Here is a 13,722-nt window from a genome sequence, read left to right as displayed (position 1 = left end):
TAAACATCATCGAAAACAAACCTCTCTGTAAGGTCCTTTCTAAAGGTCCCAAGTACATTGAACCACGCTCCATAACTTAAAAGTTATTATTGATGCTGTGGAGGACTATGCAAGAAAACGGATCAAACGAGAACAAGAAGACATTGATTCTCTGTTAGAGTGGGTAAAGGCTGAGACGTATGACAGTTTAAGTAGGTCAATGAGTGTCAATACTACATCAGTTAAACAAAGACTCCAATGTAGCACTAACAATATCTACTATGCATGACAAATATGTTGTCGTTCTATCAGATAAAGCCCAAAACAACATTGTTTTGCAAAACGTATTACATCCAATGTTTATTATCAGAGGTAGACGCAAAAATAATAGCAGTAATAAGACCTAAACGGCCACTACATTTTTCAAAGAAGAGATAGTGAAAAAACATAAATCTGAGCTACCCACTTTTGGTCTCTCTACCAAGGAGAGTGATTGTGATCTACCGTATATGTACTTGATAACAGCGGTACACCTAGATAAAATAGGAAGTGCTTGGTAGAAGTTCCTCATACTTTGTTAAAAATATTTTTAAATCATCTTTCAAATATACCGAAGAAGATGTTATCTTAATTTTTAATCGACAATGTATTGATCCAGTGTAGTGGCCACTTTTTTCAACAAACGGTCACTCTTATATCGGCATTCCATTGGGAACAAATTGTGCTCCTCCTCTTGCTGACCTATTCATCCACTCTTATGAGACTGACTTTATAGCTGATCTGATCCAAAAGAAGTAACATCGTTTAGCTACATCCTTTAATATCAGTTTCCGCTATATAGATGACGTTTCGTTCAACAATCCTAGTTTCGTAATGTCAACTTCCCTTTCATCTGTGGCAATATCCCTTCAGCACCAGCGTATAAAGTTTTTATACCATAAGTCATACGTTATGCCAGAGCACGCCGTAACTACGCAGATCTTTTGTATCGGGCTAGACTTCTGGAACAGGGTTTTGTTGCTAGAAGATTGAATTCACCAGTACGTTTTACGGTCGTCATCATAAACTAATGGATCGTTACGGTATATCCATCTGCACCATGAAGACTGTTCAACGTGGCATAGTTTTCCTTTCCACTTTCGTCTACCCCGGAATGACTTTTTATTAGCAACTCAGCGGGTATTTCTAGAAATACAGAGGACGCTTACCCTACTTTGTGGAGTTCGAGTTACTCATTTACTTTTTGTTACTTTGCATGTATTGTTTTGATTATTTTCTTTTTCTTTGTTGTGTTTGAAAGTTTGGAAAACATTCTTTTAATTTCCGCGAATCTTGTTTCCCTGGATTATTCTTCCATCTGCATGACTTTTGAAGTTTCTTTGATGATTTTTTTTTTGTGAGAAGAACGGAGAGAATCACAAAGTGAATCACAGTTTTTCTTGTTTATTTTTTATTACAATGTTACGGTCAAATTTATTTTAGAATTTTATGTTTTTTGTTGTGTGTGTCTGTTTTCCGTGTCTGGCCTTTGTCCCTGGACTACATTATTTGATTTTCGCTAGAATCTTGGTTCCCTTGATTACTGTTTAGGAGCTTGATTAACAAAAGAATCTTCATAGAAGAAACTATTGTTTGTAATATTTCTAAAGAATGATCTTAATATTATATAATATTTTTTCTCAGATGCCCCCGATACACGAAATTGCCCGATTTATGCACATTAGTTGATATTCCAAACTACTGTTGTAAGAGATTAGAATGCCAGACGCCAACTACACCAGCACCAGGAATGCCAACTCCCACACCTAACTTACCAACACCAGGTCATCCTGGATGTACAGACAAACTGGACAATTGTGCTGACTATGGCCGGTCAGTGTGCAACGCTCCCTATGATGGATGGGCTAGGAGGAATTGTCCATACTACTGTACAATGTGTGATGGTAAGATTACTTTTTTCACAAATTCTTGGCAAATATTGTCGTTGCTGCTGATAGATAGTAGCAATTCAAAATTCAGATATAAACAGTACATTATCAACTATTCAAAAAATGGCGACTTGTTAGTTCTCTTTACTATAACCAAGCCTACTCACAACAAGTGGTACATTTGTATATTGGAATCACCTTTTCCGTCCGAGTTTCGTCGCGATTATCATGGCTCCCAATGAATGGATTGGTTTCAAATTTGATATGCGACTTTATGTATATGGGGCATATGTTGAAAGTGATTTACGATTCGATATCAGATTCATGTTGTTGTTCTGTATCAATGCTCTCGAATTGAGAAATATACACTTCGTTTATATTATAGATCTCCTAGCCACTACTCCTACTCCGCACTGTGAGGACAAAATTAAAAACTGTGATCTGTATGGTCGTAACTCCTGTATGAATGAATATGTGCCTTGGGCAAAGGAAAACTGCCCGAGATACTGTAACCTGTGCCGTAAGTTGTATCTTCAATGTCGAGTATTTTTGAATTTATAAGGTATAAGAAAACACTTTTTGAATCTACCTAAGGTATTCGTATCATGAAAGTATAATAAACAATCATTTGCTGGTAACGAAAAGTAGATAAGCAATCATATTAGAGATGGCTGACCGCACTTGTCAATCATTGAGACAAAAAAATATTGGAAAAAAATTAATTTAAATTTAACAAAACGAAAGAAAAATTATATTGCATTAATTTAAGCACCGGTTAAAATAAAAATAATGCGAAAAGTCTCTTTTTTTAACTTTATTAACAACCACTTTCAGAAAATCACATTCATGGCAACTAGAGATACACTTTAGGTTGGTTAAGTTATTCGATTAGTCTTAACAGTTTTACAGAATTATACTGAAAATTTCCTGCTTATTTTTCCTCAATGTTTTGGTATACAGCCAGTTATTTTCGTTTCTCTTATTTCTCAAGTACTTTATAACTTTGAGTCGTTTTATTTCACTGAATGGTCACACTTAATTAATTAAAACAAAGTTTACTATTATATAGAGTATATTTCACCCTCTGCGTGACTCTTTGGTTAACCTGTATACCAATATAAGTATTATGTATAGTATGCTATGAATTGTTATTGTCTGTTTTGTTCAATTAGTTTGTTAAAGTAAATAAAATATAGTGACCTGTTATATTTGAGTTTTATAAAATATTTAGCTGACCAATTAGCAACTACACCGGGATCATTATGTGTTGACCTTCATCCAGACCGTTGCGAACCTTTGGGCAATGACGTATGCTCCGTTGCAGCATTCAAGCAGTTTGCATTGGACAACTGTGCAGCCAAATGTGGTTTCTGTCCAACTACTGTACCACAAGTTCCAAGTAAGGAGGAAACTTTTTGAAAATTATTTGGAGCCGACTAGTAATAATGAATAGAAATGCTTGAATAAACTTATAACACAAACTTAAGTACGAGAACAAAAATCATAGATGAAATTGTTATTCATATTCTTCCGCCTTAATATTCTTGCTCAAATTTTCAATTTGTAATGGATATTTCATTTTTTTTAATGTTCATGAATGATTTTTTGCTAATGAAGAATTTTTTAATCCTGCATAATCCGTTATATAACCGAAAAGGGAAGTAGTTGAAATATGGCAGCAAAAGAACGTAAGGTTAAGAATATGAGTTCTGTCAAATGCGTAATTCAACGAAAATTAACAATTACTTGTAGTAAATATCTGCATCCATTTATTACCGAACAAAAAGTAACATTAAACATAAGAATAACGCTCAGTATTTTCATGTTTTTGTATGATACTAACATCGATATTTATATTTGCTTCACTCTTTAAAGATATTCAAATATATGTAGTGGCTGGAAATACATTTGTGAGAGCTCATTGTTACCTTACAATATATAAGTCTAAACACTGCGAAGAGTCAGACCAACCATATTGGTCTATGTTCAGCCAAATAAGAACGTTTTTCCTTTGTTTGTTCTAGCTGCAAAACCGAATGGTTATCTCTTGTTGATGAAGGGAGTAACAGGAGTCACAAATTTCCCCCCTGGTGTAACTGACCTTTTTGGACTGTGGAATTCAACAAAGACTATAAACGAAAACCAACCAGGGGCCAACTCACTGACACCAAATTTCCCTGGGCATTACAAGCCAGATTTGTCAAACAACTGGCCATCTTTGTGTCTGGATAAGGTGAGAAGAATAGTTGGGAGAATAAGAAATATCGACATCAAAAGGGAATCCGTAGACATAAATAAAGTCTGGAATATTTTGGTATCAAATATTCAGTTGACAAAGAGTTAGTCACACAACGACAAAAAATATCCAAATCCAAGTTGTAGTCGTTCAGAAGCAAGCAGTGCCATGAACAAGTAAACGGTTATGGTAGGGTCTGAACTCGAGCACTTCCGAATGTGCAGTCTTTTTACGTCTAATAGCGACAAAATGCCAGCAAGATCCTTAATACGTAAGGAATCTTAAGTGTGAATGAAGTGGTTTGAAATCGTTCCGTTTGAAATGACCTATGTGATTTGAAAGTGATTGTTTGAACGTGTAGTGCAGTGTTCTAGGTAGTATCATGTTTCAATGTCGGTCAATACATCCCCCATTATCTGCTATCAATGAATAGTGTTTTAGCTAATGATTGAGTACCAATCTGTGTAAGAATCGGGCAGTGAGAGGCATGTCATATTTCTCAGTTTGCTCTTTCTTGTCTCAAATATATTCATTCATCTAGAAAACAACTGAAAAGCTATTTAAATTTGTCCTTTGACGTAGATATTTTTACTCCGTTTATAAAAAAAGTGCAGGAAAATTCTCCCGTCATTATTCAATAATACATTTCAACTAAATTTGATCTTTCAATATATTTAAAAGACAAATTTTGTAAACATTTTGATTGGTATTTCTGAAGGATATCATGCATAAATACTTGGTTAATGCAATAAAATCTGCGGTTTTTTTCCCTCGTGCGCCACAACTTATACACATTTAACCCGATTCGGAGAAGTACTTAAATAAACTTTTTCGGAAACTTGGAATAATATCTCAAAATAAATGTGTTTCCATTTGTTGCAGGTACGAGTGTCGATCTACAAGAATGGTGTAGAAAAAGCCTTTATATTGTTCAATGCAACTGGTACTGATAAGATGGGATGGTTTTCTCCAAGTAGAATTATCGATTCATCTTGGATTGATTTGAAGACAGCAACTAAACAATACTTTGCAATGAGCAAGTTAGTTAATTGTTTATCAAACTTAATATAATAATAATTTGGTAATAAATGTAGAAAGAAAAACTATGTTTCTTCCCTTGATTAAATAGAAGACAATAAGTAATCAATATTGGCCATAATATGAACAAATGAGTAAATATTAAATACTTTAAATACAAAAGAATTTTACTAATGTATTGCATTAAAAAGTTTATTTTGGCTCATCTGTAAGATAATCGAAGTATCATATTTTAATGCAGCGATCCAGATTTCTTGAGACAGTTCTACGCAAGTCAAAGTGCCGACAAACAAAAATGTGATTCCACAGGTTGGATGTTCATATCGACGGCAAACAGGTGTTACCTGGAAACGGATAAAAAGCCCGCTTTTTACTACGCTCCAGGCCAAACATCAGCACATTGGGGATATAGTAAGTTACTTCTATTTTTGCTTCGATAAATATTTATTTCCTCTTCATTTTGTTTTGGCTACTACGATATATAGGCATAAGCCACTTGACTTACCAAAAACATCAAACCATGCACTTAAACATGAAACTATATATACATATATACATGTAGATCTTATCTTCGCGTCTTATGATTTTAGATCCAGGTTAGAATAATATTTAACAGACTTACGGACTTAGATTGACGAAACCAATGACTTTCTTATAATGATAATTTTAATTTTTTCTAAGACAAATCATACTTTCTGTATTGTTATTCTGTTTAAAAGCATTACTTTCTTTTTTCAGATAATCCAGGTGTTGGGGACGTATTCACAATTCAGGGCCACAGCACATGTAAGTATATTTAATTAACATTTCTATTTCTATTGTCGTACTGAAAATGAACTTAATTGGGGTGACAACCATGTTTGTATTCTATATTGCATTTGTATATTCTGTACAACTTACAGTAATGGAAAAAAAGAACGGATGTTTTCTTTACTTTGAGTTTTAGATTATGCAAATGTTGTGAATACAGAATAATGTGTATTGTTATATTGAATTCAGACAGCATGACAGGTGTATCATCCTGTCCTTAATGGGCTTGCTAAAAACATGTGATACTTTTATGTCAAGGCATTATTGTTTTTCAGAGATTTTACCGTTGGTGTGAAATGTGGCGGTACTTTTAATGGACGATATTTTTGTATTACGACAGGTGCCTGGAAAAGAAGAAAGTAAATATTTTAGGTGAAGCAATGTTTTATAAATGAATATGACTATCATGGTTTTACTTTTCAGGAAATCAATACGGATAAAAACTGCATTACTAACAAGTAATTTGCTTTGTCAATAGAAGTGATACGAAATGTTGACTTGTTTGTCTCTATAGCATAGGTGTTAAGCTTGTCTCTTTCTGCAGGTACCCTATTATATTTCATTTTTAAAAATCAGCAATTTTCAGCTCACTTGTCCGTGTCATAGCGGGCGATATTTAGTGTTAGTCGGATACCTTTTCCTTAAAAGTGTTTTCAATACAAATTGTTCTCGAACCTGCGACAAAGACCATTACTACCATTGTATTAAAGGGAAGCATTGCTTGTCATCTTTCAGGGGAGGGGATATACTACGAACAACTGTTTAAGAAATTGGATTTCAGTTCAAACTAAGTACGTTTGTAGCTTAAGACATGTTGGGAAAACAAAAGTTCGGCGCATCTCCCGCTTTAAAATATTCTGAAAAGGAAATTTCCCGATTTAGAATTTTTAAATAAAGTATAACACCTATCTCTTATAGCAAATGATTTGTATGGATGGTATTTCAATCACTTAAATTTGTAACTGCTGTTTAGTGAAAAGTAGTTATACATGCTTTGTTCGATACTTGGTGTAGTAACTAGATTTACAGATTTGCGGACGGCAAATATACTGCGGGTAAAAATTTTCATGATAAGGTAAGATCTAATTTGTTTGCTTTGCGGTGCTTTGGTGTCATACCAATAAGCTTCAAAATGTTAAATGCTTGTGAGCTGGTTTTAAAATGGTGGCAGTTAGATAATCGATGTTCTTAACTTTATATTTGTTTCCAAAAATGGTATTATTTGTTTTAAGGTAATGTGAATCAACCAAAACCAACAGTCAGTGGTAAGTTTCTAAGCATGTATGTATGAATAAACGATTTTGAAATTTAACATTTATTTCTGCGTTGATAGTATGCTCCTAAAGGTAACTTTATTTGTAGAAATATGTAAGTGTTTTCTGCATACTCAACATATCAACACTTGATATACTTAATATCATCATCCTATTGGCAAAATGGATATACGCCTATTTTTGTCAACTAATTGCCGTGAATTATTATCTTATTATCTTATTTAATTCAGTCACTAGTGACATTTTTGTTGGTCTATGTAAAGAGTATAATACGGTTTGTTGACTCAATTTTTTTTTGTGGTTTGACCAAAGAAATCTACAAACTTTGCAACTTCATGCACAATGATTTTATAGGGAAATCAAATGAATCGGGATTCGAACTGTAAACATTAATATAATCCATGGATAACGACTATAAAGGGAACATAGAAACACACAACAAAGATTATGAAATCACCAAAATGACTGGTTCAAAGACACAATAAAGTTTTTGAACCAGGTGCACGGGTAGGGCAGGCGTCATCTGCTTTTCTAGAAACACGCTCATAAAATGTCACATCTGGGATAAACAAATGAGAAATGAAATTGTTTAAAAGCAAAACGTCACATATATAGATGAAACTGAGATCAAATGACCTGGCAAAACGATGTTTCTTCTTTTGGATAAAATCTGTTATAAAATCAATCTCAAAGGAGAGAACTAAGGGATGTGTCAGCGAGTAGCGAAAAACAGTTTGTTTCCACTGGAATGCCGACTGTCTGTTGAAAAATGTCCACCACACTTTACTAAAATTCCAGAATTTTGACCCCATCATTTGTTATATATAGATGATGATTTGGATTGTGATTTGTTTTTCTTTCATTAAAAAGGGAATGGAACAGGTTGTGTATACAAAGGAGCAGTTTATCACCAGGGTGACACTTGGGCAGATGGCTGTGACTATAATTGCACGTGTGATGATGAAAAGAGTGGACACTATGCATGTGTGCCATTGTAAGTAATTAAAAGGAGGCATGATGTGCAACTGACATATTTCATCCCGGTGGGGTTGTTGATTCTTTGACATATTCACTATGTCCATTCTCCTTATATTTATATGAATAGATTAAAATTTTCAACAGACTTGGAACAAGAACTCGGACACTGCATTTTGATGTTCTTTAAAATTTAGGTTTAATAAATGTAAGCATAAACTTATTTCACAAGAGTTTTATAAACATGAAGTTTTATGTAGTTTATAACTTTACACGTGATTGTTGACATTAAGGTTAATTCAGTATGATGTAATTTGTGGCAATCAGTATGTATCAACATAACAGAATAATCACATCTTTTCGTATTATGTGTTTTGTTTGTTTGTTTGGGTTTTTTTGTGTTTTTATTGTTTTTTTTTGGCAGATGTCCAGTATATGAACACTTGCCCAAAACATGTCAATTACAAAAGAAAGCCGGTCAGTGTTGTGGTCAAGTTGTGTGTAATGCCGGACCGTTGAACGTCATTACTGCTCGTCCTGGTAAGTCAAATTCATAAAGCATTCGTACAAGTATTTCTTTCTACAGAAAAAGAGAACATATCTCACTTGTGTATTAAAATGTAAAAATTTAAATATTACAAATTTTAAAGGAAAACCCGTGGACAAAATACTGCGAAATGTTAAATGACAATAGATCGAGAAGCATAGATCCGAATTAGTAGCAAAGATTTTTATTTGCCAACTATTTGTTTAAGATTTTGTTCCTTCATCCAGTGGTAGAATAATCAAGGGAACCAAAGTTATAGCGGTAATCAAAAGAATTTAATCCAGGGACAAAGACCACACATGGAAAACAGACATACACAACAAAGAACATAAAGTAACTAAAATCATATATACAAAGTAACAAAGCAAATGAGCAACTCGGACTCCACTGAAAAATGGGAGCATGGACCATCCAGTGGTGTTAGAGAATGTATCGTGTCCCATTTACCACCAACCCTCCCGTTTCATCTACACTTCCCTGTCTAATATTCAAAATTACCTTCCTATTTTCTTATCGTCTTACAAAATAACCCGAATGAGCCTTGCTACGATCGATGAAGATATGTGTCTGCACTTTGACCTTATATTAACGTATGATTTTCTTATAGATACGTGTTTCTACAAGGGCAGTTATTATGTACAAAATGATACATGGATTGATGATTGTAAATATAAATGTACCTGTGAATTGGCCAACCGTGGCTTCTACAGATGCAGAGAGTTGTACGTTATATATGTCTATAAGCCATTTATCTATTAATTTCAAATGATCGTTAGATTTTTCTGTTATTTTTATATTCTTAAATTGTTATATCTCTTAATTTCAAATGATTGATTGATTTATGTATTTTGTTTTTTCCCATTTCTGGTTCAACTGTCCAAAGGCCAGGTGAGCTATTGTCATCACTTAGTGTCCGTCGTTGTTGTTAACAATTTTTCAAACCTCTTCTCCTCTGACACTACTTGACCAATTGGAACCAGTTGTTATGAATGTTCCTTTGGGTATCCTGCATAGTACTCATATGGGGATTTTTTATCCGTAAAAAATGGCGGCTGTTACCAAAAATAGAACGTAAGGGTCAGACAGTAGTTTTTCGCATATATCTCCAAAACCGTTAGGTTTAGCCAAATTGTGACAAGGTAAAGGTGTTCTGTATGATGAGATCTCTCTATGGTCAAATTTTGTTTTAATCTGTTAAGTCGTGTAAGAGTTATTGCCCTTTTCGACATTTTTCCCTATTTTGAAAAATTATTTCTTTCAAAAAGCTTCTCCACTTACACTACTTGACCAATCAAAACCTAACTTCACATGAATATTCCTTAGGATGTTCTGCATAGAACTGATGTGAGCCAGACAGAAGTTTTTAGCATATATCGCCAATATCGATAGGTTTAGATGAATTTTTTCAATTGCTGAAATAATCATCATTATAAGGCTTACAAAAGTCTGTATTGGGTCAGAGTTGTCAGACGACTCTTTGTTAGAGTTATTGCCCTTGAAAGGAGAAAAATTATGTTTTACAGTTTTTCAGCCAATATCTTGAAAACTATGATAGACAGAAAGAATCTTACTATTTGTGAAATGATCCTTATGATAAGTCCTACAAAAGTGTGTGGAGATCAAAATCGTCGAACACTCCTTGTTAGAGTTATTGCCCTTGAAAGGTGAAAAAATGATGTTTTCAGACAATAACTTCAAAACTATGATAGATAAAAGTAACTTTTAATTGATGAAATGATCATTACGATAAGTACTTCCAAATTCCTCTTTGAGTTAAATTGTCAAACAAATCCTTCTTAAAGTTATTGCCCTTGAACGGTAAGATTTTAAGGAGGTGAGCAATACAGGCTCCTCGAAGCTACATGTTACATTCTTATATTGTTATATCTTTTAATCAAATATTTCCTGTCATTGTTAATTTCAAAATTACTGATGTTAATGCGTTATACATTGAAAAAAAAAACGGTACTATGCATTATCAAAACTACCTTTTCATATGACAAAATAACTTACAAAATCTGTCAAGGAAATGAATATATATTTAGGGGGGTCTAATGACAAACTATTCTCGGTATTTTATGGTCTCTTATATTATCAATGTTTCTGTTGCAGATGTGTTAATTGGAATTTACCTGGGCAGTGTCACCTAAACGAACCTAAACCAGGTAAATGCTGCAGAACACCGACATGTCCGCCATGGATCATTATACAATATCCTGATGGATACAAAGAAGAATAAATTTATACATTTTTTATTAACTTATTCTTTATAAACTTTTAGTTCCTGTGTCACATGTTTATCTTACCTTACCTTAGATGTGGTTTTGGTTTATTCGATTGCTTATTGTTGTCATATTTTGTTAAGTTTGATATTTTACCTACTTTGTATTAGCAGCTTCTGATATTTGAAATGGTTAGTTTCATATAATGGAACAAGGCTGTTGAGATGAAATGGGGATAGAAAAATCAAGAAAATTGGCCTGGAATAGGAATTCAAATGCTACATTTTGCCTTTGGTCGCTCCCTATTAGTCTATTGACTTTGGAAAAACAAAGCCTTAACTGGACTTTAAGATGATTATAATCATTGTTTATATATCTATGAATCCAACTCTTAAAAATTAAAACAAGAAATATAGTTCACTAAGAAACTACACAATTTATATAATTCTAAATATTTGTGCTAGTACAATCTTTAAATAATCAGTTGGAGTAGAGTTTGTGGAACGTGGCCACCAAAGCATTTTAAGAATATAAAGGTTAGAACCTACTGCTAACGATTTCAAGAATGATGCTAATATTTTGAGGAATCGTCCCAAAATGAAATGTTTCACAGGGCACAGCTTGGTACAACCACAGAGGTGCAATCATAAAAGGAAAGAGGGGGCAAGTGTGGACACATCATTCAAGCTTGGTACAGCACTTAATTTTGATTGCAATTGAATACATGTACTTGACACAGGAAAAGAATTTTACCAGAGTTGTAGTGGCCCATCTTTGGTTCCTTATTCTTCAAGAAGCACAACCCTAAAAATCAAACCCAACTACAATTTCAAACAGATTCAATCACTATTTACTGATAGTCCTGTTATTGTACTGAAATCATAAAAATGCTAGCTTCTGGTCCTTTAAAAACGGTGCAGATAAAATACCCGAAAATTTATCCCAGCTTTCTATTTTTGGTATGGCACCACGTGGAACGATTTCAGAAATGAAATCACTTGTATTCAAGTTATTGTTCTGATATCATGAAAAAGCTTATTTTTGGCCCTATAATTCTAAACGGTTTGAGTCACAACCCCCAAAATCAATTGTCTTTCATTTGTGGTATTGCGGTAAAATTTCAAGGAGATCCTTTCAAATTTTACTCTGGTTATTGTTTAGTCGTTATCCTAAAACTCATCCCAGCCTCCATTCCTTTCGTAATACACATTTATACTAGAGTTATGATTCTCGTGTCGTGGCGTTTTGGTGAGAGAAATTCAGAGAGTGAAATTACCAAATTCATTTCACTATGTGAAATATTGATTTCTTTTTAACACAGGGAACCTATCGATAAATCACTTATATGGAATAAAACAAAAACACTAAATTACATTAAACAAACTGTCAAGGCTGTGTTGTATAATTCTTTGTTTTGAATATGAACATTTAAATAGTATAAAGAATATAACTCAGTGAAATTACTTTTACAAGTAGTTAGATGATAAAGGATTAATAATAAAACATTCTGTCGATTTGTAAAATCTACTTTTTTCATGTTTTGTTTGTTTTACTTTTTTTAAGTATAAGGATATGTAAATAATCATAACAAATAATAGTTAAAGGGAATCAATAACCCCAATACCTCTTAAAATTTGGAAATAAGTAAATATGTTCTCAGAATTAGAAACTTGTTACAGAAAAGTAACCAAGTTTTGATTTGTACGATAAAGTTACACATCTTCCGCTGTTTTGTCTTTCATGCATTGTAGGGGTGAAGTTTGATTCAATCAGATTTATTGAAACTGAAACCGAAATTCTAGTATTTAAAATCAAATTTTAAAGAAGAAACACCATGGCCTTACCTGAGCTTTTGTTTTGATTTTGAAATGTTCCAAATAATGAGACACCCACTCGAATGAACATTGTTCTGTATGATTCACTCCAATTTATATTTTTCTTTTTTTTTTAAATGTTCACGTTCACGGCATTTTGGCTATGAGCAAAGAAACTGGAACTGAATATTTGTGGTCAGAAAAATACTGTCTAAATAATATGTATGGTTAATTTGTTCTTAAAACTTTGCTTGTGATTGATTTTGGCAGCAAAATGTTCAAATTTACCATTTCAGCATACTATTCAATAGCATGATAAAACGGTAAATTTGAACATTTGCTAGGATAATTCTTGGGCCTTTTTTCTTACTCAGATCTTTCGTTATATTTTTCAACCCAACCCTAACCCTAATAGTTTGTCCAAGTATAACTTTCTTCAAGACAAGTTGTTTTATTCTCTGTTACAAAAAAGCCCCATAAATTGATTGTTTTCAATGTATTACATGATTAAACAACTAAAACTTTCAACATGAGGTCTACTTGAAATGCGGCATTGGTTACTTCTTGCTTAATTCAAATTAATTTAAGGAGGTATACCTTGAGTAGGGGACACAACTCTTACAAATCATTGGAAAGTTTGTGTTCAGTATTTTACATCAATCTCTAGAAAGCATGAAAGTAAATAGGATTGATTTCATCTGTTTCAAATGTAAGCTTGATAGGCTTAGGTGAAATTGAATATGATACAAACATATCACTGATTTCAAGAGTTATGTCCCTTACCCTATGTGTACCTCATTAGGGAAATTTTATTTAGTGCAGGATTTAATTTTCAAGCGAGGATATCAGCATTCTATTTAAATTGAAAAAAAGTCAAATGTAGCAAACTATAGTACGAA

The 13,722-nt window shown here is 33.2% G+C and overlaps 1 protein-coding gene across 2 annotated transcripts in view; it reads left to right on the top strand.

The window, feature by feature from the left end:
* The window catches only part of LOC148617984 (uncharacterized), a 68,951-nt gene extending 57,909 nt beyond the window's left edge, over positions 1 to 11,042 (top strand). The window contains exons 61-71 of one of the 2 annotated variants that reach the window (XM_088585681.1): positions 1,663 to 1,922; positions 2,293 to 2,427; positions 3,139 to 3,306; positions 3,932 to 4,140; positions 5,026 to 5,183; positions 5,423 to 5,592; positions 5,920 to 5,967; positions 8,136 to 8,259; positions 8,665 to 8,780; positions 9,395 to 9,509; positions 10,900 to 11,042. In XM_088585681.1, coding sequence (XP_088441807.1) covers positions 1,663 to 1,922; positions 2,293 to 2,427; positions 3,139 to 3,306; positions 3,932 to 4,140; positions 5,026 to 5,183; positions 5,423 to 5,592; positions 5,920 to 5,967; positions 8,136 to 8,259; positions 8,665 to 8,780; positions 9,395 to 9,509; positions 10,900 to 11,026 — 1,630 coding nt within the window. In that variant the 3' untranslated portion in view covers positions 11,027 to 11,042. Of the gene's footprint in view, positions 1 to 1,662; positions 1,923 to 2,292; positions 2,428 to 3,138; positions 3,307 to 3,931; positions 4,141 to 5,025; positions 5,184 to 5,422; positions 5,593 to 5,919; positions 7,257 to 8,135; positions 8,260 to 8,664; positions 8,781 to 9,394; positions 9,510 to 10,899 lie in introns of those variants that run through there. The other variant, XR_015922584.1, reaches the window with a different exon arrangement.
* The last annotated feature ends 2,680 nt before the right edge of the window (positions 11,043 to 13,722 follow it).

The sequence above is a fragment of the Perna viridis genome, chromosome 5 (assembly GCF_037379345.1).
Source record: "Perna viridis isolate PV_CMFRI_1.1 ecotype Kerala chromosome 5, ASM3737934v1, whole genome shotgun sequence".
NCBI lineage: Eukaryota > Metazoa > Mollusca > Bivalvia > Mytilida > Mytilidae > Perna > Perna viridis.
This window is presented reverse-complemented; position numbering and strand designations above follow the sequence as displayed.